This window comes from Xiphophorus couchianus, chromosome 1, assembly GCF_001444195.1.
Source record: "Xiphophorus couchianus chromosome 1, X_couchianus-1.0, whole genome shotgun sequence".
Taxonomy (NCBI): Eukaryota; Metazoa; Chordata; class Actinopteri; order Cyprinodontiformes; family Poeciliidae; genus Xiphophorus; species Xiphophorus couchianus.
Window position 1 is genome coordinate 20,653,804 of NC_040228.1, and position 25,654 is coordinate 20,679,457.

The window sequence follows — 25,654 nt, forward strand, 5'->3', positions numbered from 1 at the left end:
ATACAGGTATAAAGAAAGTAACATAAACAGAAACCACAGCCTTCGAGCTTCTTGGGGACTTTTGGCCAGAATAGCTTCTGTTTGTGCAGAGACTTCCTCATCTGGCAAAAGAAGAGGCAAAAGTGTTGACGCTGTTCTAGCAGCAATCCACATCGATTATATGACTGATTTCAGACCAAGTAAAGGACCTTTCTAATTGACCTTTCTTTCTAGTGTTTTTTTAAATTTGTTTTAGAACCAAAAGGAATTCCTCCATTAAATTGCTTCTCTTTTTCAACCTTATGAGATTGATTGAGATAATAATTATTGTAGAATGAAGTAGGAAATCAACACTTACTCACCAGATAACTGCAAAGCAACAAGATCTCATCCTTCCTCTAATGTGCTGATGCGCTAACAGCAGAACTAAATTGCATTTAGCACTTTAGAGTTGTTGCAAACTTTGAAAACTTTTAGTGCACTTAGCTTTTCCTAAATATATTTTTCCAAATAAATTCTAACGTGCCAATTTATTTGGATGAATGCAGACTTTCAGTTGAATAAATTTTGGTTATCAACTGTTAAAATATTTTCAAGTAGTTAGATATTATATACTGTAAATATATATATATATATATATATATATATATATATATATATATATATATATATATATATATATATATATACTGTATATACTCCTATTTAACAGTGGGTTAAAACTGTTAAGGCAGCAGCTCTGCTTCCTCTCCTTCCATGATACAATGCGGCAAATCACTTTTATGCTTTACCCAGAATGATGTTCTGATTGTGTGCTTTCTGATCACAGTGGTCAATTAGGAATAATCAGCAGCAGAGTTAGCAATACTGTACAACTATAGAACTGAAACCATGAGTGACAGGTCTGTTTTAAACAACCACTTTCTGAATCACACAGGTAGGTGTGCAATAACAACTTTGACCCTGTTGAGAGTGACATACTCCGTTTTAACATATTGTGTGTCATTGGCATCACTAGTAGAATTTAGTTATGTAGCACTAGCTTCCAATAGCTATTTGGTCATAGTGTGTTAATAGAGCTAATGTTTTTGATCAGTGTTTAAGGGTTAGAACAACTACCTTTTTAGTTAGTGGTGGCCACCAATGGTAGTTAATTTTACACTAAAAAAGTTTGTGCAAACCTAGAAACCATTTAATAAAAGATGTTAATGTTGATGACCAAGTGTAAGCAGAGTTTTGAATGTACAAAAACACAAAACAATATTTTTCAATGAGTGGATGTTATTAGCACACTGTTCAGACATAGTTTTCATATTAAACTTAACCAAAAAAGTTTGCAGTAGTAGTTAGTAGTTGTAGTGCCAAGTGTATTTCTTGAGAAGAGGTTCTGCTGCCGCAAACATTTTAGGAAACACAAAGATTATATTTTATCAACATTATTTATTAGCCACCTACCTAAAAGAAATTTCCACAAGTGTTTAGTAACTTTTTTCAGTCAGCTACAGATATGATGACAGGTGAGGTTTCTTTTTATCCCTGAGTGAAACATGGGCCCTTCTGCAAGGCCTCCTGAGGGTGCAGATATATCTGCACCATTCTTGTGGTTTGGTGCAAGATATTGTGAAGAGCTGGGGAAATTTCTCTCTGCAACAGGGCCATTATCTGGGCGTGCTTTTTTGTGAGTCATAAGCGTGCGCATCAGTGACAAGTTCAACAATTAGACAGAAATAACAACAAATCAAGCTGTCGTTGAAAAAAGGTTTCTTGAAGCGTATAAAGAGCTGTAAGTGACATGATTTATGCTGATTGCTGCTTGTGTTTATGAATAAGAATATTGAGCAGCTGTCAGTCAGTATAAAACTGCTCACAGCCACGTATTGCACGATTTACAGCCCATAAGCACACAAGCATCAATCTTTTTATAACAAAACACTCCCAGCGCTCAGGTGAATGTTGTCTTTAGCAAATAACAACAAATTCGTGTTTTCAAGGATTGGCCTAATGTAATTTGTTCCTGCACTTAATGAATTTTGCTTTCATAAATGAAAGACTGACCACAAAATACTTTGCTTTGGGCATAAACACAAACAAATGTACATGTCCCGCAGAAATTTCGAAGACGTGTCTTTTTGGAAAGAGAACACAAGGTTTTCTGCTCCGCTGCCGGAGGGAGCAGAGATAAAGAGAGTAATAGTTAGACTGTGGTCACATTGGTATGCAGACAGCCTTGAAAGCAGCACAGTACCTGTTGCATCTTGCAAATTCATTTGCTCAATATTGTAAAATTTCACCACTTAAATCGGAGAGAAACACAAGGGGGATTGAATGAAGCAGATGCAAATAATGTGGAGTTTCTAGGTAATAGAAGGTCATTTGACTCTTATTGTAATACATAAATACATTATTATTTATGCTGTCTTATTATTAAAAAAATATTATAATATTTGGCTGTTTAGGTATGTCAAGTTGCAATCAGACATTTTTTTTTAATTTATGAGTACATGCACTCAAGATGATTTGTCAAAATACAATCAAAGTTTTTATAGAGAGAGGCAACCTGTTGTACTGCTGAAAACATAGTTATTGTAAGAAGAAAATGCTCCCTTTCACAATTACAGGCTTTTACCATATATATCTGTTTTACATCATATTGATAAAATTGGGTCTTAATCAAGTTTAAAAAGATTTAAATCTAACATCAATTAGACAAAACGCATACAAGCCAGATTACAATATGCTATGCCCTCCGCCCACATAGTGAGAATAACATGTAGATAAAAGGTGACCTTAGAATTTAAAGGGGAGGCTTTTTTAGTCAGCATGACTGTAATTAAAAAAGGAAATCTGTGTCTTGTGGACCTAAATTAAGGTGTCAGGTTTGATTCATGTAAAACTGTAACTAAAAATCCATTATTACCCGCTCATGGTTACAGGGTCACAGGAACTGGTGTATATTTTTAGACTGATTTGTGGAAAATATTTGAGAAAAATAGCTCTATTTTCTGTATAGAAAAACATTTGAATGTTTTGGGGACAGAAAGTATTCAGATCCCTTTAAATTTGCAGCCATTTACCAAAATTGTATCATTTATCATGAATGTTTGACAGAAAAAAAACAGAAATGTCAAAATCTTTGAGCTAGTAAAGCCATGACCTTTCATGGGAATCATGCAACAAGATTTTCACACCTGGATTTGGGGGTCCTCTCCCATTCCTCCTTGCAGATGGGCTGATGACCTAACTGATTGCAGGTGTGGAGAGAGAGTAGAAAGCATGCAGGCAGAGGAGAGAGAGAGAAAGACGGAGAGACACAGGGGGCGAGGAAATGGAATCTAACACAATATCTTGACATTAGAAGCAAAAAAAAAAAACTAGAGTAACTAAGAAAAGGACTAGACACAAGAAACAAACATAACTAGAATCATTAAGAAGGAACCGAAGTAACAATAGAAACTCAACAACCTCAAGATCCTGACAGTTTTCTGTTCAAGTTAATGCATTCAATGTGTTTTATTGATATAAAAATTTAAAAGGCAAAGTTCATTTGCCAAAGTTCACTGAACAAATTTAAATTGCACCAGATTACATCAAATCGTACAACCTAAAAATAGGTGTCCCAAAATTCTTTTTAGATTTATCCAGACGCTTACTGCAAAAGGATTAGATACAGCTTTATTTATTTATTTATTCTTTTTTTTTTTTTTGCTCTAAGCTGCTAAACTTTACAAATGGTATTAATGGAATAAGAATTAGTAACTCACTCAGTAACTCACTTATTCAAGCCATAGAAGGTTGAAATTCAAACAAACCTGTTAAGTTAGAAAATAATGCATTATTAACAGAACAATTTTGTATTCATACAGAAATACAGACAAGGGAAACATAAAGGGGTTCAATATCTTCAACAGTCAGTGTCTGCTTCAAAATCTTAGACCTCTGTTTTTAAAAGCTTTTCCAAATGTTTTAATGAAGTTTCAAATAATTAAAATGTCATAAGCTACAAATATCTGTGCAATGTTTTATGTTTATTTCACGCTGGAAAAAACAGAATGTGAATATAACAGCCTTATAACTTTGACTCAGAACCTTTCAGTTTTAGATCAAGTAAGTTATGCTGCAGTCTTTTGATAGTCAAACTATTTCTGGGCGGGGTCAAGCAACTAACGTCTCAGCTTCAAGCTATACTTTGAAAATCTGAACAAATCTAACCAAAACCATCAAAGTGATTGGTGACATATAATCAGCACGTATTGACCCATTCATTACAAATTAGTAATTACCTACCATGTAGACCTGCAGGTGTAATCCTAATTTTAGGGAACAGAAAACACAGTTAGCGGTCTCAGAAGTCACACATACCAAAGATGTTTTGCATAACATGCTGTCAGGAAGGCAGCTACCAGCGCCGAGCATCATCATCTCTGACTCCTCCGCTGTCGGTCAGGAGGCCTGCTGCCAAGGTTACCGACCTGTGATTAGGACTCCAGTAAATCGTCCCACCCAGTGAGAACTGGAGGAGAGTTTCTTTCATTAGAGACATTCGCTCCAGAAAAAATTAGTTTCTCCTTTTTCATGTGTTAAGCTATATCAGCATTTATTAAAATATATTTATATATATTAATGTGTGTGGAAGCTTTTTAAACTTCCCTGTGGAAGTTGCATTACAGACAGTTCTGATGTCAGACGTAGAATATGAGATCAATTATGAAATATCTCAATAACTGTGAAGAGATGACACTCTGATAAGATGATAGGTTAAGCTATCGGGCGCCTCAGAGTGACAGGCAACCTTGCATACCTTCCCTCATTTTCCTCTTAGGCAAATTCCTCTATGTTTGTTGCTCCTTCTGCAGCTCCTCTGTCTTTTTTTTCGGCTCTTATAACTTCCAAATTATCACAGAGACGAGCACAATAACACCTGGCTGTAAAAGGTTGAACCTGTTTTTTTTAAAAATATCATTATTTTTTTCTGTCCACACAGCTTTCTCATTTTGTATACCTATCTATGTAATTTTTTTTTTTTAAATTAATTTATTAGCATTTTTGTTTTTTCTAAGAAAGTCCCTCACTCCACAAAAACATCAATAACTCAGCAGTGGTTGTAGGTCCACTGCAGGTGGATCCAGTCAGAGGCAGTGAGATGTTCTGGAAGATCTACATGCACTGTATGAGGTGGGTTTGACTGCAGGTCGTTAGCCACACCTTTATCTAATGATGCATACATCCCCCCTGTTTATGGCAGCCAGAGAAGAGGAGCGCTAGCCTGTGCTTGTCTGCTGTAGAGAATGCCCATTAATGCTTTTTTCCCCCTCAGGTGATGACCACCTGAGCTATCAAAGACAAGCTTGTCTGTGACACCACCTTCCCCTTCCTCCTCCTCCCCCCTCCCTCCCAGCTCATCATCCTCATCCCTCCCTTTGCAATGACCTCCGCCCAAACTGTACAGCTAAACCACATCACTACAGAGCTCTTGGTTTCCCCTTTAAAAGAGGACGCACATTTTGTTCAAAACTGCGATCATCATCCTAACAATAGAAAAACGGTTTCACATTTTGTCTGACATTTCACCAATATTGTAAGAATGTAGTTTTTTCCCCAGAACTATTTCATAAGTAGAAGTTAAAAACAGTCCTATATGCTCATTTTGCAAAAGTGTGAAGATCTATACTACAATGCTGATGATGTTAAACATCTGATCTGGATTGTTTAAATAAGTGCTATAAATAGGTTTACATTGTGACTCTTTTTACCATCTTAAAAAGAGTCACAATGCTGGAAACCATGGTCTTAAAAAATTATAAAGCCTGACTTTTTAAAAAAGTGTTTGTGTTGGGGTTTTTTTTATCTTAAGTTACTGTTTAAATAATTTTCTGAATTTGTATTTTTTTATCTGATAAAGCAGGTATCCTGCATATTTCTATTGGACGAACATATCAACTCATGAATACGGAAGTTCATAATGAACTCCAGCAATGTGGCACCTGGATGTATGATTAATGAAACAGAATCTAACAAAGAGCTTATAGGTCCAGGCAGTTTTATACAGGGTGGGGTGATTACAGAAAAGGAACCAGGTGGATGATTACCTGATGAGGTTCAGCTATGAGAAGCAGAAATCTAAGAAACCATGACCAGGGTAGATGGTAAAACATGAATACAAACTGGAAAATCACAAAAATCATCTAGAAATGAAGCATTGACAAACATCTGCATGATTAAAAGTACACAACCAAGAAAATAGAAACTCAGGAACAGGTTTAACTAGAGCAATAGAAGAAAAACGAACAAGGAAGTAAAGGAAACAAGGAAGACAGTTGAGAGAAAAAACATAACTGGAAAATTAATTAACAGCAATGACGTGAGACTAATGAACTAACCCAGTGGTTCCCAAAGATTTTCTGGGCCCCCCTATAGATTACAATAAAATCCCCCCCCAAAAAAGAAAAAAAAAATCAACTGGGCACACACATCATTCAACCAGACATAAACCTATACACATAGTTTGTTTTCAAACTCCACTGAAATTTATTTCACACTTCAGGTTGCAACAAAATACTACAAACCATCTTTACAGATGGCGCATCCATACCGCTTCCCGCGCCCCCCCAATGGCACTACACCAGCGCCCCACACTTTGGGAACCACTGACCTGACCTAACTTCATGGTAAGATATGGAGATGTAAAAGCAATTCAACACTCGCGAAGGCAAATACAGAATTAAAAAGATTAAAATAAAAAACAGACCAGAACCAGAACCCCAAAAACTCTTCTCAATGTTAACTCACTTTCTTTAGGTTTTAAGCTAGATTTCTATATAACCATAGCACAAAATCTAGGTATCTTTGAGTTTGGTTAATTACTTGTTGTTGTAACAATGCTTCTTAAAAATTACATGTATATCCTCCAAGATGTCCATTCCTCCACAAAGTGATGTTTAATATAGCCTACTACCATGAACGAGGAGAGGATCCAATGATCTGCCTGCTGTCCTGAACTCAACCCACCAAACATTTGGTATCAGCTTGGAGATGCTGATTTTACCAAAGAGGTCAATGAAATCATGTTGGCTGACCTGGTCGACATTTTGTATATATAGTAAATCTTTGGTTTTCTGCATCTCAGTACTGGTTTAAAAGGAAATCCCCCAGGCAAATTTGCTGTCAGTCTGCTGATTAAGTTAATATTTATTTAATATTTAATTTTGTCTTTCCACAAAATTAGTAGTATTTTCATTAGACTTTTAGTGTACCCAGATTGGATCTTTAGAAGAAGACATAACTGACCAACACAAACAACACACTGACAAAATGTCCCTTGGAGACAAATCTGAAGCTCACTGCTAACACAGGGAGTCGAGGAAAGAAGGTTAATGGTAGAGCCGCATGAAAACGCAGTGCTTGGGTCATATTTCTTGATTTAATGAGTATGATGTCCAAAACTGCAAACTAATCACATTTTTGCTTCCACCACTTACAACTTTGCTTCAAAGCCATCCAGCTGGAGCATCATGAAGAAAGGTGCTGGAGTGTGATTTCACCCTGATGAAAGTGAGAGTATTCTGCATTAATTTTCCTTAAATCAGTTCTTCCCTCTCTGCTCCATGGGTTTGAAGAAAGAAATTTATCTGATGCTAAAATAATGCATTATTTATAGTTGTACTAACATTAGCTGCTTTCAATTGATATATTGCAAAGGAAGCACCAGCCATTATGGATGCCATTTTGCAGCATTGGATAGCAGCTAATTATAGCGACTTTGTGGATATTTTCCAATTTGCTACTGCGCATTCACTTCCCTTTTGTGTGAGATGAAATTTCCTGTCAGTGGCCCTTAAATCTTTGACAGATATGTGTTTAGCTCCTCTTTCAGGGCTCCTTAGTTCTCCCTCTCCTAAAAGGTATCACTACCTTTTCTTGAAGAGCAGATAAAACAAATTAGAGGAAAGAGACATCAGTCAGTGTGCGGGGCCCTGTCATGAACCATGCATACCAGGAGTAACATCTCAGTCACTAAACGGAAGCTATTATCATGAGTCATGTGAAGAGGAAGGATTGCTAAAGAAACTGTAATTCATTGAGGTGAACAGAAAACTGATATGTGACACAGATTAATATAAATAACCTTTCTGGTAATTACAGCAGCACTAAAAAGTATGTTTAGTATGGAGATCATTATTTGCTTCTGTTTATACTTTATTTAAGTCTAAATTATACAGAGTAAAATGCAATACCTTTTTACTCCTGCAGGTGGAAGTGCAACACTTTTTATCTTGTGTTAAGTTCTTAAGCCCTCATAATAATAATTGGACTTACAAACACTTCTTTTATAATCCATCATTTATTATCTATGAGTTTCTATGAGGTCTGTAGAAAGGATACAGCTTTATTTTTTTCTAAAATATTTATATATATATATATATATATATATATATATATAGATATATACGTATATATACTGCTCAAAAAAATAAAGGGAACACTTTAAGTGTTAAACACCTGTTTAAGTGTTCCCTTTATTTTTTTGAGCAGTGTATATACAGTATATATATATAAAACCTCAGAATTCAACATAGAAATATGATACATCTACTTGCAATATATTTAATTACAGGGATAAACATTTTTCCATACAAATATGGTAACATTAAATTAAGTTCTTAAACACACACAGGCAGCAGTGCACGTTGCAAAGTAAGACAAAATGTTAGACTGAGCTGAAATAATCTAGACATAAAAATTTGATTATTAGGTTTTAATCTTAAAGGCATTGAGTTTTGCAGAAAACACGTTTTGAAAATATGAAACGTAATATGACAAAATATAACAAAATAAATCAAAACTGGATGATTTATTGCAGTCTTAGTGACAAAAATGACAGGATGTAATCTTTTTAAAATTCTACTTTTCTAGCAACAACTTCCTCAAACAGTTCAAAGTCATCACAACAGAGAACGACATTGTTAAATATTGATTGGAAAGGACATAGTTTACTGTATTAACTGTATTCCATAATGGCCTCACCACAAGCACTCATTAGAGTAAATTTGGTGTGATGAAGACGTAAAGCCTGGCTTGGAAGGTGGCAAATTTCCCCTGCCTCCAAAGTTTCATCTCTACTGTGATCAGAAAATCCTGTGGGCTCTGCACCTGTCGCTGTAGGAACACAGCACCAGTGTAGGCATTCAGTTTCCTGGTGCTGAAGTAGTTTTCCTCATTCCCCTCTGTGATAGTCACAATAACGTTGTCTCCAGAGTAGGCGGGAGCCGGACCAATGCGGAAGATCTGAGCGGGGATGACGATGTTGGACTGGAAGCTGAGGTAGTAGTAGGTGATTCTCTGAGGAGAGTTCTGACACTGCAGGTAGTCGAGACAGCTGATCCGCTCACAGCGTCTACAAGCAACGAAGGAAGGAAAAAATGTACATGGAAGGTGCTGTTGCTCAGTTGTACAATTCAAACTTTTTGGAAATGTATTGTTTGTTTAAGTTTGATTTTTTAAAACTGTGGGAAAGTGTAGAGTAGCTACAAGTAGTCAGTATGTTACGTACAACAGCATTCTGAGATATCTCATTTTTGAGGATCAGGAGGAGAAGTTAATGTTTAAGAAAAGCTAATAACTATAAAAGATGATAGTACTAATATTTAAAACAAGTCAAGAGTTATATTACATTATATCATGTTATGTTACATTGCATATTTAACACTTACTGGGTCAAGCAATTTAATTAGAGTTGAAGATTAGGAAGATATAAACTTAAGGTAGTCTGCTGCCTTCAGTGCTGTCCAACCTCTGTTAGTAAACACATTTCTTTGTTTTCAAAAAATACATTGCCATATTCTAATATCAATCAATTGTCAATTGATAATTGTCAGCCAGGTCATTGAGAACAGCAATTTGCAAATCATATTGGTTTTAATGTCTTGCAACTGGTTAAGGTGCTGCCCAAACTGACACAGACATTAAGTAAAACTGACTGTCTGCTGCACAAGTAGTTTTTGAAAACATTAATTTTCAGAGCTTCAGTTTTTTGGAGGAAATGTTTAATTTTTAGCCAAGAATTGTCTTAGCAATGCTAATCATCTTAGCTATGCAAAATATTTTCTCAATCAGAATTGTGAGCCGGGACTTTAAATTGTTGCTACAACTTACGTGTCAGTCACTTTGCGGAAGTTTGGTGGACAGTTAAGCGAAAGGCAGCGGTACCCTCCTTGGATGTTGTAGCACTTCTCACCCAGAGAGCAGTTATGAGTCCCCGTGGCGCATTCATCAATATCTAAATCAAGGAGTGAAAGAACAAAATTTGGTTTATTTGCCAAGTGTTCACTAGTGGAGGATAAATTGATGACATGCAACATTATGATATCCCTTAAAGCTAAAAAAAACAAGAAAGGTTACCCAGCTGGAAAAAAATCAAATTAGCAAGACAAGATTTTTAGGCCAATAAAATTTTATAGAGTGTGTAATTATTGTACCACTGTAAGACTACCAATTATTTTTATCTGAGCAAAACTTTCACACCATACTCTGTTAAAGGTAAATGGGTGCTGTGCATTTTCTGAATTAATTTCAGAGAAGAACTCAGTGAGGCAGACCGGTGCAGAATTAGCTGCAACACAGTAAATATCTTCCAGTTTGGTGTTGGGAGGAGGGATTAAGTCACTTACCTCTGCAAGAGCGTCCATTTGGGGACATGGCGTAGCCATACTCAGGACACGCACACTGGTAATTGCCTGGAGTATTCACACACCTGTAGGTACAAAGGTGGCCAATGCTCTGGGAACATTCATCAATGTCTGAATGACAAAGAAGATTAATTAAATTAAGGTATGAATCTCTCATAAGTCTGGTATGAATTTGAGGTTTGAAGTGCCCACCTTCACAGGTGTGTCTATCCTCCCTGAGGTAGTAACCCTTTCTGCAGTAGCATTGGTAGGAACCGTAGATGTTGGCACACTCCTGACTGCACTGGCTAGTCAAACACTCGTTCACATCTGTAGATTGGAGGTTAGAACTCATTAGTGTCACAATTCACTTGATCAAAGAATCTTCAATGTTTTAATCAACAAGTATAAACAAGATGTTGTCATTAAGACAATTATACTTTTGGCTGCGTTTTCGCTTCTAGGCATGGCATATAGAGACACTAATCCAACTAATCAAACTTCCAGAACCAGCTTTACCCTTTAAGCCACACTGTTTGTGAATGTACACAAGCTCACTGTCCAGACATGCATATTTTCACACACAAATCTACTGAAAAAAAAAAACAAAAAAACATGCAGCAACACGCACAAACGCTCAGACCGACTGACATTAACAAAAACACACCTTCACAGCTCTTGCCATCAGCAGATAAGCGGAAACCAGAGGTGCACGAGCATTCATAAGAGCCTGGGGTGTTCTCACAGGTCTGGGCACACAGACGGCCAGGGTAGCGCCAACACTCGTTTATATCTGAGGGGAGGAAGGACCATCATCATCATCATCATCATACCTCGCTTCATGCATGTTGGCACCCATATGTGCAGGTGCATGTGTTAAAGACAGAATGTGCATTCTTAGCGTCCTGCACAAAAGTGTGTATGTGTGCTACTCATCTGTCTGCTGATAGTCTAAACACTTGAGTGGAGTGTATTATTATGAGAATCACAACACAGTGAAACTCGTGCTGAGAGTGAAGCAGCAGCAGCAGTGATCTGTAATCCACTCGCTTATTCAAGAGGCACAAGACTGGACTGCTTCAGAGCCACAATAATAAACAGCAGGCAGAGAATTAAAATGGTCCTCTAGAGCTAAAGGGTGAGAGTGACAAAATTACTAAGAACTGAAGACAAAAAAACCAAAACAGAATAAGTAGAAAACTAGAAAAAATCCTGAAGAAGCTCTGACGGTGCCTGCTGATGCTGGTGTAGACCTAAAATGCAATAACTTTGGCCTTTAAAACTCATTAGAAATCCGAAACATTCATGTGTCATAATAAGACCATGAAAAATTAAGAATTTTATTTTCATTTCAACCTTAGCAAAAACTTTAAACAAATTATTGATCACGCTTAGGTTAGACTTGCTCACATAATTTGCAATGCCATAATTTAAATCTATCATTGAATCTAACACAGAATTTTTGTTCCTTTTGATTAAGCACATATAATGTTCAGCATACCTACGCACATCCTCCTGAATGAATCATACTGGTACCCCGTCCGGCACTCACAACGATATGAGCCAGCCATATTGTGGCACAATTGTCCCTCTGCACATCGATGCAGGCCACTCTCACATTCATTCACATCTAGGAGAGATAAAAAAAACTCATAAAGATGTCAAACTCCCAGTACCCAGACGCCTAATATGGCAACATTTGAAGATTTCCAGTTTAAATATCATAGAAATGATGATCTTCGCAGTCTTTTACCAATGTGTGACTAATTCAGTTAAGCACTCACTCTGCATGTTCCTGTGAGACAAATCTGTTCTGCTCAAATTGACTTTGAGTCTGTATATCAAATCTGATGATTTGTGCATCTTGTGCAATGATTGCAAATCTTACCAACACATCTGGATCCATCAGGGCTTGCATGATAACCACGGCTACATATTATCTTCCTTTGGCAAATGTATGACCCCGCTGTGTTGATGCAGGTAAATCCTGAACTGCATGGCTGGGTCAAAGTAGTACACTCATCGATATCTGGTATGGAGATACAGAGAGGGAAAGAGAAAAAAGGGCAGAAAGCAAAAGATGGGACGAGAACCCTGTAGCCACACAGACAAGGCACGAGAGACCAGGGGGCATTACTTTAGCCACACCGTGCTGTGATATCAAAGCAAACACATCACACAGTCACATTCTCTTGGACAGCTTTGTTGTTGCACTTTCTCCAGTTTGTCATTTCACAGAGCATTTCTGCTGCAGTCCTTTTATAGAGGCATCTGCTGCCTTGACATGCCCAAGTTCCTGCCCCTGGGGGCTAATTCCACAGCATCAGTTTGTACTGGAGGAGGACAGAGGATTGGCTTTTATCCACCCCCTCTGTAACCCCTCACAGCTACGGCTCTGATCTCCTGTCTGTGTGGCATTTAACCCCTCTGCCACTGCAACAAAATTGATTCATCTGCATGGCGTACAACCGTGCATCTTTGTAGACAGTGAGTCATGTGTGGGAAAATTCCTTGGCTGATTCACTCATCAGTTTGCAAATAAGATAAGGGATATCATAATGTTGCATGTCATCAAATTTCAACACAATGCAAACTTTTTTTTTTTTACTTGTCTTTGGTCTGTCAGCAATTGTTCAAACTAGAGAGAAATTTATTTGTGAAAGCTTTTGTATATCCATCTATTTCAAAAAATATGATCTTTCTTTCATTTTATTAACTTTTTCATATAATTAGCAGTGACCAATTAATTAACTGTAAAACAAAATCTGTCTTACCTATGCAGTTGCCTTGTGCGTCCTGTTTAAATCCTGCAGGACAGACAGGTTTGGGGTTGCACCTGAATGAGCCGGCTATGTTCAAGCACACAAGCCTGTCTCCACAGTTGTGATTTCCCATCATGCACTCATCAATGTCTGGGAACAAACAGCGACAAACAAATGAAGACAGAGAAAATCACGCACTGTAAATAAGTTAAGTGGATGTAATGCAGCATATTTCCACTGGATGGCACTGTAGTTCAGTAGTAAACTGCATGTTTACCATCTTGGAAGCATCTTCTTTGCAAGTCAGTCTTAATACAATTAAAATACACAGAATTTTTCTATTATTATTATTATTATTTGATGAATACTGCTTATAAGTAAAAACAACAGTGGACCTACGCATCATTCAATCCTTACTGTGTGACATTGATAAATGCAAAACCCTCCTCCAGAACAATCCACCACCTGTATCCTGAAAGATTTATGTTTTCTAAATCAATCTTGCCCATCTGCTGTCAATGTATGAAATGAAACTTTGAAATCTTTGAGGACAAAAAAGTTATTATGATTTTGCTTTGGTTTCTAGCAGGTTTGCAGGATTTTGGGCACAGTAGCAGCTGAAAAGAAGCCCATTAGCTGCAAGCCTGCAACAGACAGGCCTTCACAGATTAGGTTAGTTTTTAGGAGCAGGAGAGTGGGACTGTGCACTTTTCAGTTGACATAAACACGATTCTAAGAAAACGTAAAAAAAAAAACACACAAGTTAAAAATTAGTAAGAGAACAGCAACCTCCCTCAGAGAACAGGCAAACTGAGTAAAATAATGAAACACAGGTTTGTAATATTTGAATAAATTTACCTCTGTCCTAATCCTTTTACTCATAACACAAATGTTGAAAGAGCAGGGCATACAATAATAAAATATGACCCCAATGTTTAAGACAAATGTATCTTTCTGATGCATTGTTAACAATGCTTTGAGATAATCTTCTTAAATACATAGAAGATTTTGATTTTGATGTAGAAAAAACCTCCAATGTAGAAAAAGAGCTTTACAGTATAACCTTGTTATGTGTCTCTAAAGAATCCAGTAAATAACAGGAAAAGCAGTTTAAACATTATGCAATACACAAATTTCCTTATTAGACAAGACAAAAGGAAATTTGCATTCAGTCAATTGTTTATTTGTTGTAACAATGCTTATTGACAATAAATCTCATACTGCAGGAAAGTGTGTTTGTTTCCCTTTAAATTTAAAAAGGTGTCCAATCCACCCTGCTAATACTTAACATCTTGTTCTGCAAAGCTGATCTACAGTATATAGTATTTGGATTTGAAGTCCACTAAGCGGAGTTGCTGACACATTTTTTATGGGTTCAACCTACATACTCTAGTCTGTGGCTCAACCCCATTTTTTTTTTTCTGAAGAATGAGGCAACATTTAAGGGAAAATAAATAAAACTAACCTTCTCCCATAAAGGCTTTATAATTCCTCGAGGGAGTACAAGGTCTGCTACACTGAATGTGATTTGAAATCTTTAAAATGAGATTGCCAGAAACCATCCAGAGCAGATGCATCTGTTTTTGGCATAATCTACAATATATCTCAAAATCACAGGTGAAACACCAGAACATGGATGGACCATTAAAGCTAAAGCATTTGTGCTGAGTTGTTCCCAGTCCTTCTGTATTTTTCCTCCTGTGTCTTATTTATTACTCATAAACAAGAAACAAAGAAACTTGAACTCTTCCATTTAAAGCAGAGACTGGGCTTGACTTTGTGCCGGTACATAAAAGGAACTTTAAGACCTTATACTTCAATAGCACCCGTAACAAAATCCCTTGAGTAGTTTGAGTAGAATATTTATTTTGCAGTCCCCGTTTCTGCCAGTTGTTCAAAGATAACAAATAACCACAGAGGACTTGTTATAAGAATCAACCTCCATTAGGAGTGAGGATTAGCTGCATCCATGAGCCTGAACCATTGAACCCCATGTACGGCGGAAAATAGCCCTCATAGTCCATCTGAAACACCCTCATCATGAAGACCCTTTTCTCATGAACACCGCTGCAGCTTTGGGAATGAGACTTCTGAAAGGTCCCAATTTATGGAGCATGGAAATAATGAGACGTATTGGGAGGATTACTATTACAATCTCAAGGTTGGGTGCTGCCCACAACGACCACACAGGCAAGCCTTTTAAGAGTTTGTTAATAGCAAACAATAACAATTGAGGCGGTAAAAAAAAAAAGGTCATCGTTATGCTTTCTTGTGTGGGCTGACATTTTAAGTTAAATAATTTGTATATTTGAGGGAATGGTTTGTTTAATGTGCAATGCCTAACTCCCAGGGGAGGTACAGCAGATTATTCTTGAACAATGCACTTTCCTGACATTGTGAACATCCAGCTACACAAAATCCCTCCCTTGGTAAAATGGTCACAGTGGGTGGAAGTGAGCCCACTGATACAGCTCAGTGCTGATAAAGTGAAGAGTACCTTCACAAATGTCGTTGCTGATTTGGTATCCAGGCAGGCAGGTGATCAGTCTCTGACAGACATAACTCCCCCTTGTGTTCACGCAGCGCTCGTTAAGCTGGCAGCCATGTGCAGACAAACACTCATCCACGTCTGCAGAAAAGAATCAAGACGCTTCAGGATACAAACAATGACAGGCGCATAGAACGCAAGGACAAGTAAAAAGATTTAGAGAAAGCAGACAAGAAGATGTACAATAAATGTCAACAACTGCGAGTTCTGAATGTGACAGTCGGCAGTTAGAAACAGATTAAAGAGACAAGTCAGAGCCTCCTTCAGCAGAGAGATAGAAGACAAAGAAACTGAGAATAACATTTATACAATAAGAAATTTGTCAGCACTCGGAGCCACTCTCTGTGCCACTTTCAACAGCCAGCTGATGTGAAGCAGCAAATGGAACCGTGGTTATGGCTTAAATCTTATAAGTTTGACCTAAGAGACAGCTTGGACAGACACTTCCTTGTTCAGGAGATGTTTGGTTTCTTTCCACCATTATTCGGAGAGGAGAATAATGGTTTCTAAGATAGTGTGTCACAGTGCATGGATGATTGGATGGATTATTTTATAGTTATTCTGACAAATTGATATGGTCTGATCTAAAGCAGTCTCTAAAAAAATCTCTGGCTGTGTGTGTAGGGTTGTTGTCTGGCTGCAGGGTGAACTTCCGCTCCTGTCAAGGACAGGTTTTCTTCCACAATTACTTGATAGATGTTTTGCTCAGGTCGATACGCAGCAGTAGCTCTCCAACATATGTTTGCATATTTTCCAAAGGTTTTGGTTTCCTCTGACCAGAGGAATTAAAAATTTGAGTTAATTGCACACATGTGAATGTATTTTACAGTAACACCTCAAGCCCACTGCTGCCTAAGAGGTTCCACTGTGTTGAAAGAACATCAACAAGACATCAACCAATGTGTCTGAGTGAAGCAGCCAGCAACCCAGATTCAGTTACACCAGTTCATTGATCAGGAGATGATCATTCTCTGTCCTCCATAATTTTTGGTGGAACATAATGGCTTTAAATAGTATGCTGCTGTTGAGATAGACTTTGAGGATGTCTGAAAAGTTGGAATAATCCATCAATTATAGACAGTCCAGGAACAAGATGAAAACTTCTCCCACAGGGTATTAGAGCTGTATCTCCTCTGCAAATCGTAAGGCACTGATGAGTGAAAGAGACAAATCAGGGTCAGACAGTCTCTGCAGGACAGCTTCACCAACTGAAAACAAAATTCCTCTGAAGACCGGGGTACAGGACAATTTTCAATCTACTGTTCACATCTGTCACCACAGATTTCCAAATGGAATTACTTTCTGCATTATTATGACATTTCAGCTCATTACCATCACATGAACGTCCATCTGCTCTGAGGGAGAAGCCTAAGGAGCAGGAGCACTGTGGCCTTCCTCCCACTGGGGTGCACTGTTGCTCACAAATGCCGTTTCCTGAAAAATATTGAAATATTTTGTGTCATTAGCTTACACAGCAATTTTGATACAATAAAACATACAAGAGCATTTGCAGGAGCTTTTAAAGCTTCACCAGTTCACTCTTATGCTGCAAAAGCAACATCAAGGTATACTAGCTTAACAAGCTAACTCATAATAACGTTTTGATATTCCAAAGCTTGGTCCACACTGGAACTAACCTATGACCATAATGTCATCATAGAGCCTAAATAAGGGCAAGTATCTAAAAAAGTAGTATTACCCTTGAGCTTTTTACCATTTTGTCACAGTACAACCACAAATATCAGCATATTTTATTGGGATTTTGTGTGGATGACCAAAACCAAGTGTGCACAATGTGAAAGTCTGGTATGACCCCTCACTAAAGTAACAACTAACTGCCTTCAAAAGTACCTGTACTACTAAATGGAGTCCGCCTATGACTGTAGGTTTTCAAAGTGCCATTGGTGAATGCACAGAACCAAGGAAAATGTCTAGCATGTCAGGAATAACGTTTTGCTTTATAACATAGCCCAGTCTAAGGTTGAAAAACATCTCAAACAAAATATTGTTCAATCCATAATCTGTCAATTAAAATAGTTTGGCACAACTACGCCAACCCACCAAGATGAGTCTAGTAGTTGAGAGATAACTCTAGAAGCGGCGTAGAGATCAAAAGTTCAGAATTGTTTTACCGATACTATACCACCATGGTGTAACAAAGTAATAAAAGCTTAGTTTGCGATCTGCCACATTTAGGAGGAGAACCTACATTCAAAGAACAAATGTGTTGCAAAAGAACTAACACTGCTTCTTTTCCTGACCATTCCCATTGTGAACCATGAAGGTGGCAGCATCTTATTCTGGGGTTGTGCTTCTTCAGCAAAGAAGTAGAGGGGCTCAAATGTTTCAAAGATTATATTTCTCATGTTATGCTTTCACAACATAATGACAGTTTTAACAAATATCTTTAAAAAAGATTGTTTATAAAAGTTAAAATTCAAAGTACTGAATAAAAATTTAAGTACGTGGCTACAATAAGAAAAGCTGCAATAAAGTTATATACACTTTTGCAAGTCGCTGTATTTGATTTGTGTTTTTTACACTTTATGGAAAGAATAATTTTATGGAAACCTGTGCAGGCTCCTCAACTGAACGTATTTATTTAGTTTCAAAGTGACAAAATTGCTCATTGTGAGCTGCTCCTTCTGTAATTAAGCCAAATGTCTAACCTTCACAGGGGTTGAGTGGGACAGAAGGCTGGGTGGGAGGTGGAAGTGGAGAGGTGGTTTCCACTGCTGCCTGATTAAACTCCTTCAGACTGTTCTCCTCATCCGTCCTCTCTGCACAAACATGAGTAAAGAAAGAAAAAGAGAAATAAACTTAATTGCAATCACTAATAACAACCCTCTGTCCTGTACTGTGGTCTTAGTTACCGAGTTGTCAAATAATTGCATTTAAATCCAATAATGTGAGCCAAGTGGCTACGGATGGAAGTTGTCACTCCACTGGAGGTGAAAAAGGAATAAACACTGCCTTCAGACAAACATTTGGGTTTATTAGTAAGCTCCATACCTCACTGTAATTTGCTGAGAGCTCTGGCATTAGTATCCTGTTGAGACAGGCTTGTGTTGCTGATTAAAGTCTGCTCTGTTGCAAAGTAGCTGAAAATACCTCTTAACTGTTCATCCGAGCAGACACGTCAGTTTTTTTGGCTTCAGCAAGAAGTGAGAACAAAAATGAGAAGAAGAAAAAAAAATGAAACAGTGTTGAAATGCCTTTTGACAGCAGAAAAAGATGTGAGTAAGATCCAGGAACAGGATGGAAGTATAAAAATAGAATAATTGTTATTAGGCCCTGCAGAAAGGAAGGAAACCAAATAGGTCCGAAAAATAAAACACAATGACAGATGGGGTCTTTCTGACATGCATACGAGCCGGGCCGTAAATCTCACTTTAAAGAGTAAATGACACGGAAGGCTGCTCCCGCTTTGTGTGTTTGCGCCACTGGAAAATGTCAGAGACAAACCACGACTTGTGGTCTCCATTTTACCTTGCGCACAAGTGAAAGCGTCCTCCTGCAGCACGTAGCCGGGGTAGCACTCGCAGCGGTAAGAGCCGGGCGTGTTGATGCATCGCTGGTGGCAGATGTTGCCCTCATATATCAGGCACTCATTCATGTCCTCGATGGGTCCCTCAACGGCATTCTCACCATCCCGCTCCTCGCCGATGGAGAAGGCCTCTTTAGGATATAGGCTGTCTGAGACTGAAGCACAAGGATAATTAATGTTTGAGTGGCCTTTCAGAACATACAGGTGCGCCTCAGTAATTTAGAGCAGGGGTCCCCAAAGTCGGTCCTCGAGGGCCGGCATCCTGCATGTTTTAGTTCTCTCCCTGGTGGCACCACCAACCTTTTCAGCATGTCAGTGTTCTTCTTAGGCCTTCTAACGAGCCATCATTTGATCCAGGTGCGTTAAACCAGGGAGAGAACTAAAACATGCAGGAGGCCAGCCCTCGAAGACCGACTTTGGGGACCCCTGATTTAGAGTATCGTTGAAAGGACATTTGAATTCAGTATTTCAATTCAGAAAGAAATATCTATGTGACATACAGCTTCATTATACAGAGTCATGGATTTGAAGTGTTTATTTTGGTTCATTTTGATGATCATGGCTTCAGCTAATGAAAACCTAAGATTCAGCTTCTGAGAAAATAAAAAATGAAAAAAGGAATTTCTTTTCTAATCCAAAAATGATGGCCTCCTGAAAAGTATTTCTATGCACTGTTCAGTAGTAGCACTTCATACTTGGAGTTTGTTTTGCACAAATCCCTTTATTAAAACAGTGATGTATATGAGGATTTGAGTTTTCTTTGTGTTTATTTTAGGTTTCTGTGTCTATCGAGTCTCTGTGTTGTCTTGTCTACCCCTTGATTGTTCCCAGCTGTGTCTCGTTCTCTGATTACCTTCTGTGTATTTAATCCCACCTGTGTTCCTTGTTGGGTCCTTGTCTGTGTCTGGTCTAGCCAAAAATTATGTCAAGTTGCCTTGTCAGTCTTCAGTTGTTACTAGTTGTGAGCATTAGCCTTCCGCTCATCTGTGCTGCCTGGATTATTGTGTTTTTGGATCATTAAATCATCACTTCTTCATTCCAACCTGGGTCCTCAGCGTCTTCCTCACCACCTCATCTAACCGCATATCATGACAGAATAGTGATGATCAGGTGTTAAGGAAGCCCAGGTTGCTTGAATAGTAGCCTTCAGCTCTTCTGCATTTTTGGCTATGTTGCCTCTTGTCTGCTTTATCTGCTCTTTATCTCTCCACTTCATAGATTTTCTATGGGGCTCAGGTAAGACAAGTTTGCTGGCCATTGAAGCAAAATTATGTCATGGTCATTAAAGCAGATATTAGTGCTTTTGGCAGCAGTGACGTGCGGTCAGGGGAGGCAGGTGAGGCAGTGCCTCACCAGCCATCATGGAAAGAAAGAAAATATATAATCATAAAGTAATTTAAATTGTTATATTCATCCGGTGGTTTGTACTAAAAAATATTTATTTTTCATGTAGCTTCACCAATTTCGATTTTTATTTGTTCAAAATCGCTGAATTTTCTTATTTTCCCATTCAAATGCTTGGAAGCGATGCCGGTGAGGCAGCAGCGAGCTCTGCCTCACCTTGGATTGCGCAACCCCTGGCTCTGCGCTGGCTGCTAAGCGGAGAGAGCATGTTGCTGTACGGCGTCAATAAAATGGTTTAAACAAATTTAATATGTGAACTTATTTCCAATAATTTAGCTTATGTATATAATGTACAGTGCTTTTTGTCACCAACTGTGTTTGTGTAACGTGTTTCGTGTAATGAGCGATTATAAACGGCAGAGAACAGGTTCGAGGTGAGGCAGGCAGTTCTCTTGCCTCATGGCAGGGGGCGCTCAAGATCCCAGACGTTCGTCTTGTTCACTCCTCAACTGCCGAGTAAGTGACAGCGAGCTAGGCTAAACGATTCGGGAAGCAAGTCAAGTGCAGCGATAGATTATAATAGAGATAGTGATTTTTTTTCCTCTCGCTTATCCCGACTTTCGACATGGATGACTACATTACAACACTAAAAAAGTTTTCTCAAGTGGACTTTCAATCGAAGCAGGAGATAATAACCAAAGGAAGACCAACGCCGGAGCTGAAAGGTTTGTATGTGTAAGGATGCAGAAGTGAAACATAACCTGTAAACTGCTGTCAATCTATGCATCTATTTGCAAATCTGATTCTGATGACGTCAGTGCCTCACCAGCTATGAACCTCACCGCACGTCACTGTTTGGCAGTGTGGGCAGGTGCAAAGTCCTGCTGGGATCGGCATCTCCATAAAGCTCATCAGCAAAAGTATTTTAAGATTTTCTTCTAAACAGCTCTTCTGACTTTGGGTTTGATCAAACATAGCGAACCAACAGCAGCATGATGACATGGCTCCATAGATCATCACCGACTGTAGACTCTTCACACTGGACCTCAAGCAGCTTGGATTCTGTAAGATAAAGTCTTCCTCCAGTCTTTATCTTTATTTCACAATAAAATGCAAAACCCAGTCTGAGTCTATTCTTTTCTTTTCCCTATCCAAGGCAGGATGCTTCAGATGGTGTCTTTGGTTCAGAAGTTTGATGGTGGCAGACCATGGCAGGTTGTCCTAAACCTGCAGGTGTTTGGTGTTACTTACCATATTCTATTCAGTTTCCTGCATTTATTATTCTTCAAAGTTACTGCTTCTGTTCTGTTCAAAGTTCTTACTTTCATTAAAAAAACACTAGTTTATCTCTGTAGTTGGGTCTCTGCAAGCCGCACACATCACCAGAATGTGTGCGGCTGTGAGGAACCTTTTCAAATGCATGTTTCCCATCTATCTATTTGTCCAAAAACATAGTTATAATGAACCAGTAAATATTATATTACAAATAGAGAGAGATAGTTTTTGTATTATATTTTATACTTTACTTTTTTACAGAATAGAACAAACAAATTCAAAATAATTCACATCCAATGTAAGCTCCACAGCAATAATGAACTTGTTGCTCTGTCTCTGATTCCTTCATAAATCAACTTGCTGCTGGGTGAGCAAAACTTTTGGCATGAATAATAAATCCAAACTATCCTCTCAGTGAAATATTCCTTATCACCCTTGACCACAAGGCAGAATATTTTTCACTTTTAATATGAGTTGAGCCAAAATATTCAGCTTGCTTAAGCCAACTCAATTTACAGCTGCAACAAAATGCAGTATGTTACTGGAAAAGTACAGAATACAAGGCATAGCAGCACGGGAGACGGTAGATCTCTAAGAATTACAGCACACAGGGTGAGCGAGGCTATTAGGTGCAGCAGGGTGAAAGGACTGTGTGACAGTGATTCATTTTAACAACCATTTCAAGGTTAATTCATTATTCTTACCAATAAGCCGGACACCGTACTTTAGGCTGCATTTAAGACTTTGCATCATTATGTTTGCTAGCTTGCATTACCTTTTACTGGGAGCAGAGTTGGGTCCAGAGCAGGCCTGTCTCTGACAGTTTGTGTCCCCTCAGCCTGCTTGCAACAGTTTAGAGAGACATGCTGGCAGTGGAGACCCGGGTACTGGTGAGCTTCACAGCGATGACCAGCTCTGTGGAGCTGCAGCCCGAGAAAGCAGCAACTGCAGCACTCCTGAAGTTCACACAAACCAGGCTTTAATCATGCAGTGTTCAGTTTTTGTTTTTTTTTAAAGCTATTTACACAAATAAATCATAGAAATACTTCAGCTAATGCATTAAGACTTGTGGACATATTGTATACTAAATTAGAAAACCTTCCTTTAATGACACAATAGACAGGCTGGATCTCTTTTGTGGACTTCTGTGTCTGGGCGCTCAAACTTCTGAACTGGTTGTCACGCAGTCATGTTTATAAAATGTTGTATCCAAGCGCCACATTTTTAATGAGATGTTTATCATGGCAATCATTAAATTCTGGGCAGCAAGTGGTCGGCCACAAAGGGACCAGTTTTCTGTCATCATTTGCCAAATTGTGTTTATTGTGACTCTAGCTTTTCATCATGAATTTCCTGCTTCCCCCTAAATACATTTTGAACTGTCTAAGTGTATCCCAGGGTTTTGCCTTTACACCTCCCAATTGACATTTATAAATGTTGCTCTATTAATATTTTATTTCAGGGTCCTGGTTTTATTAAACTCCTTGTTATAAATTCTGTGAAACTGCCCACATGCCTACAGATAAATCTGACTCCAGCATTCTGCATTTGGATTCCCCATTTTTCTTTTTGAATCATAAAATATCTAATACCCTAAAACCTATTTCACCTTGAATTAATGCCAACAAAACTGAACTGAACAGCAATATTTGATTATTGAGACTTAAATTTCCTGGACATGGTGAATTACTGACAGATCCTGTTTTTGGAAGCATGAAAACATATTGGTTCCCAAAGCTTTATGTTAATAATAACTGATTTCAATCTGTCTCTGTCTCTAAATTTACTTTATAGCTGATGCAGCATTCATTTGACCCAGCTTCTCTATGTTAACCACACTTCCCCATCATTTAGCTTCATTAGGAATCTTCCTTTCCTCCTGATGCGGCAAAGCGTGGCAAAGTGTTCATTTTAATGGTTGTTAATTGCTCAGTTCATTTTGAAGATGCCCCCCAGCTAACAAGGCAATATGCATAATGTGACATTTATGGTTACCTGGGGATAATTTCTCTATATTTTCTTGATTACGTATCTTCCCCCAATATGTAGTTGCCATTCTACATTCAATTCAACCAAAAAAAAACAAAGAAATCTGACAGTCTGTGTAAAATTAAGCACAATTATTGTGTTTCATTTTACACAATGATTGTCTCAGAATAAACTTTGCCTACTGTAGAAATACTTTAAAATGTGGCTCACTTGGCAGCTTTCTGGACTTTTTCAGGATTTGAAATAAAAAACAAAAGTTTGAAGCTACTATGTTTGGAAATTTGGGAGAAATTAATGCATGATAATCAGATGTTACAAGTATTATAGATCATGAAATACAGAGCAGGTTGCATGGAGCGTTGCTATTGCCGTACAGCAAACAGGCTTGGAGTGTTTCTGCATGTAGTTTGCATGATTTGTTTATCACAAAATGATCCAAAGAAGTGCTGGAAGTTTGTGGTTCCAGTGTGGGAAAATATGGATTTAAGTTTCTCTACATGTCAAAACAGCAGTAAATTGCCCCTTTTCCACAATTTCATTATTTGTGAAACATACACACAATTGTTTATTGTCAAATTTCTAGCAAAGAGAAGGCTGGCTTTTACAGACCCCCGTAATGATGTTTTTGGCAGGACTGATAACTGGAATGACGTGGGTATTCTGGAGTTAATCAGTAGTTTGATTCTTTATGGAAATGAAGGTGCAGGAACACCTTCATATCTATCTTCCAAAATATGTGAGGAGTTTATTTAGAAGACTTGTACTCAAGTGAAGTAAAAATGTAAAACATTTCCCAGTCAGTGCCAGATGTGGCACATGTTGATCAGCTTCTGCTTATCCTATATGTCACCTGAAAGACACTCTCAGGATCACTTTGTGAAGTTCCTACTAATTGAAAGTCATACAAAGTAAACTTTACCTCTGTACTCAAGGTTTTGGAAGATATTATGATTTACATTGCAAACTGCGTGGGGTCAATGGTATGATAATGCTGCCAACATGCCTGGAGTATAAAGAATACATAAACAAAATCAACCTCCTAAACATGTTTGCTGAACACACCGTGAGTTTGGTTGGAGTCAGTGTTAACTGATGTTTTGAGACAGCTGATTTTTTTTTTTTCCCAGTTTGTGTGTAACCTATTTAACTTCTGCTCCCATTCGACACGAAGGTGGAAGGTGGTGACAGATGAACTGCAGCCGATTGAAAACAAACACAGTGAAACACTGAGGCCGCTTTGCAACACTAGATGGCCTGCACATGCAGATGCCACACTTAACTATGTAAACATTCAAAACTTGCAAGAGGATTTTGTAAATGACACTAATCAAATGCAGCAACTAGAAATGAAGCAAGATCACATAATAAAAAAAGTGGGCAGGCTTGAAACAGCCTTCATGTGCACATTGCAGGCTGTTGAACTGGACCTGTGCAAAGCTGTGGATTTGGAGAGATCCTAGTGGGACTGAGAGATCAGCTTAATAAGTCTGAGTCTCAAGCCAAGTGGCTGTTTCCAACAGTTTCACAAGTCATTCAAACACCAAAAAAA

At 38.2% G+C, this 25,654-nt stretch overlaps 1 protein-coding gene and 1 long non-coding RNA gene across 3 annotated transcripts in view; one reads left to right on the plus strand and one right to left on the minus strand.

The window, feature by feature from the left end:
• The first annotated feature begins 5,244 nt into the window (after window positions 1-5,244).
• LOC114148391 (uncharacterized) lies at window positions 5,245-20,667 on the plus strand. The gene is made up of 3 exons (XR_003596270.1): window positions 5,245-5,257; window positions 8,342-8,345; window positions 20,470-20,667. It is a non-coding gene; the product is annotated as an uncharacterized LOC114148391 (long non-coding RNA).
• The window catches only part of LOC114148380 (fibulin-2-like), a 33,349-nt gene continuing 16,236 nt past the window's right edge, over window positions 8,542-25,654 (minus strand). The window contains exons 5-17 of one of the 2 annotated variants that reach the window (XM_028023614.1): window positions 22,892-23,072; window positions 19,440-19,652; window positions 18,620-18,730; window positions 17,283-17,384; window positions 15,900-16,031; window positions 13,415-13,552; window positions 12,529-12,669; window positions 12,142-12,270; window positions 11,308-11,433; window positions 10,854-10,970; window positions 10,644-10,772; window positions 10,129-10,252; window positions 8,542-9,370 (exon numbers count right to left, since the gene is read on the minus strand). In XM_028023614.1, the coding sequence (XP_027879415.1) occupies window positions 9,013-9,370; window positions 10,129-10,252; window positions 10,644-10,772; window positions 10,854-10,970; window positions 11,308-11,433; window positions 12,142-12,270; window positions 12,529-12,669; window positions 13,415-13,552; window positions 15,900-16,031; window positions 17,283-17,384; window positions 18,620-18,730; window positions 19,440-19,652; window positions 22,892-23,072 (2,001 nt within the window). In that variant the 3' untranslated portion in view covers window positions 8,542-9,012. The remainder of the gene's footprint in view (window positions 9,371-10,128; window positions 10,253-10,643; window positions 10,773-10,853; window positions 10,971-11,307; window positions 11,434-12,141; window positions 12,271-12,528; window positions 12,670-13,414; window positions 13,553-15,899; window positions 16,032-17,282; window positions 17,385-18,619; window positions 18,731-19,439; window positions 19,653-22,891; window positions 23,073-25,654) is intronic. The other variant, XM_028023622.1, reaches the window with a different exon arrangement.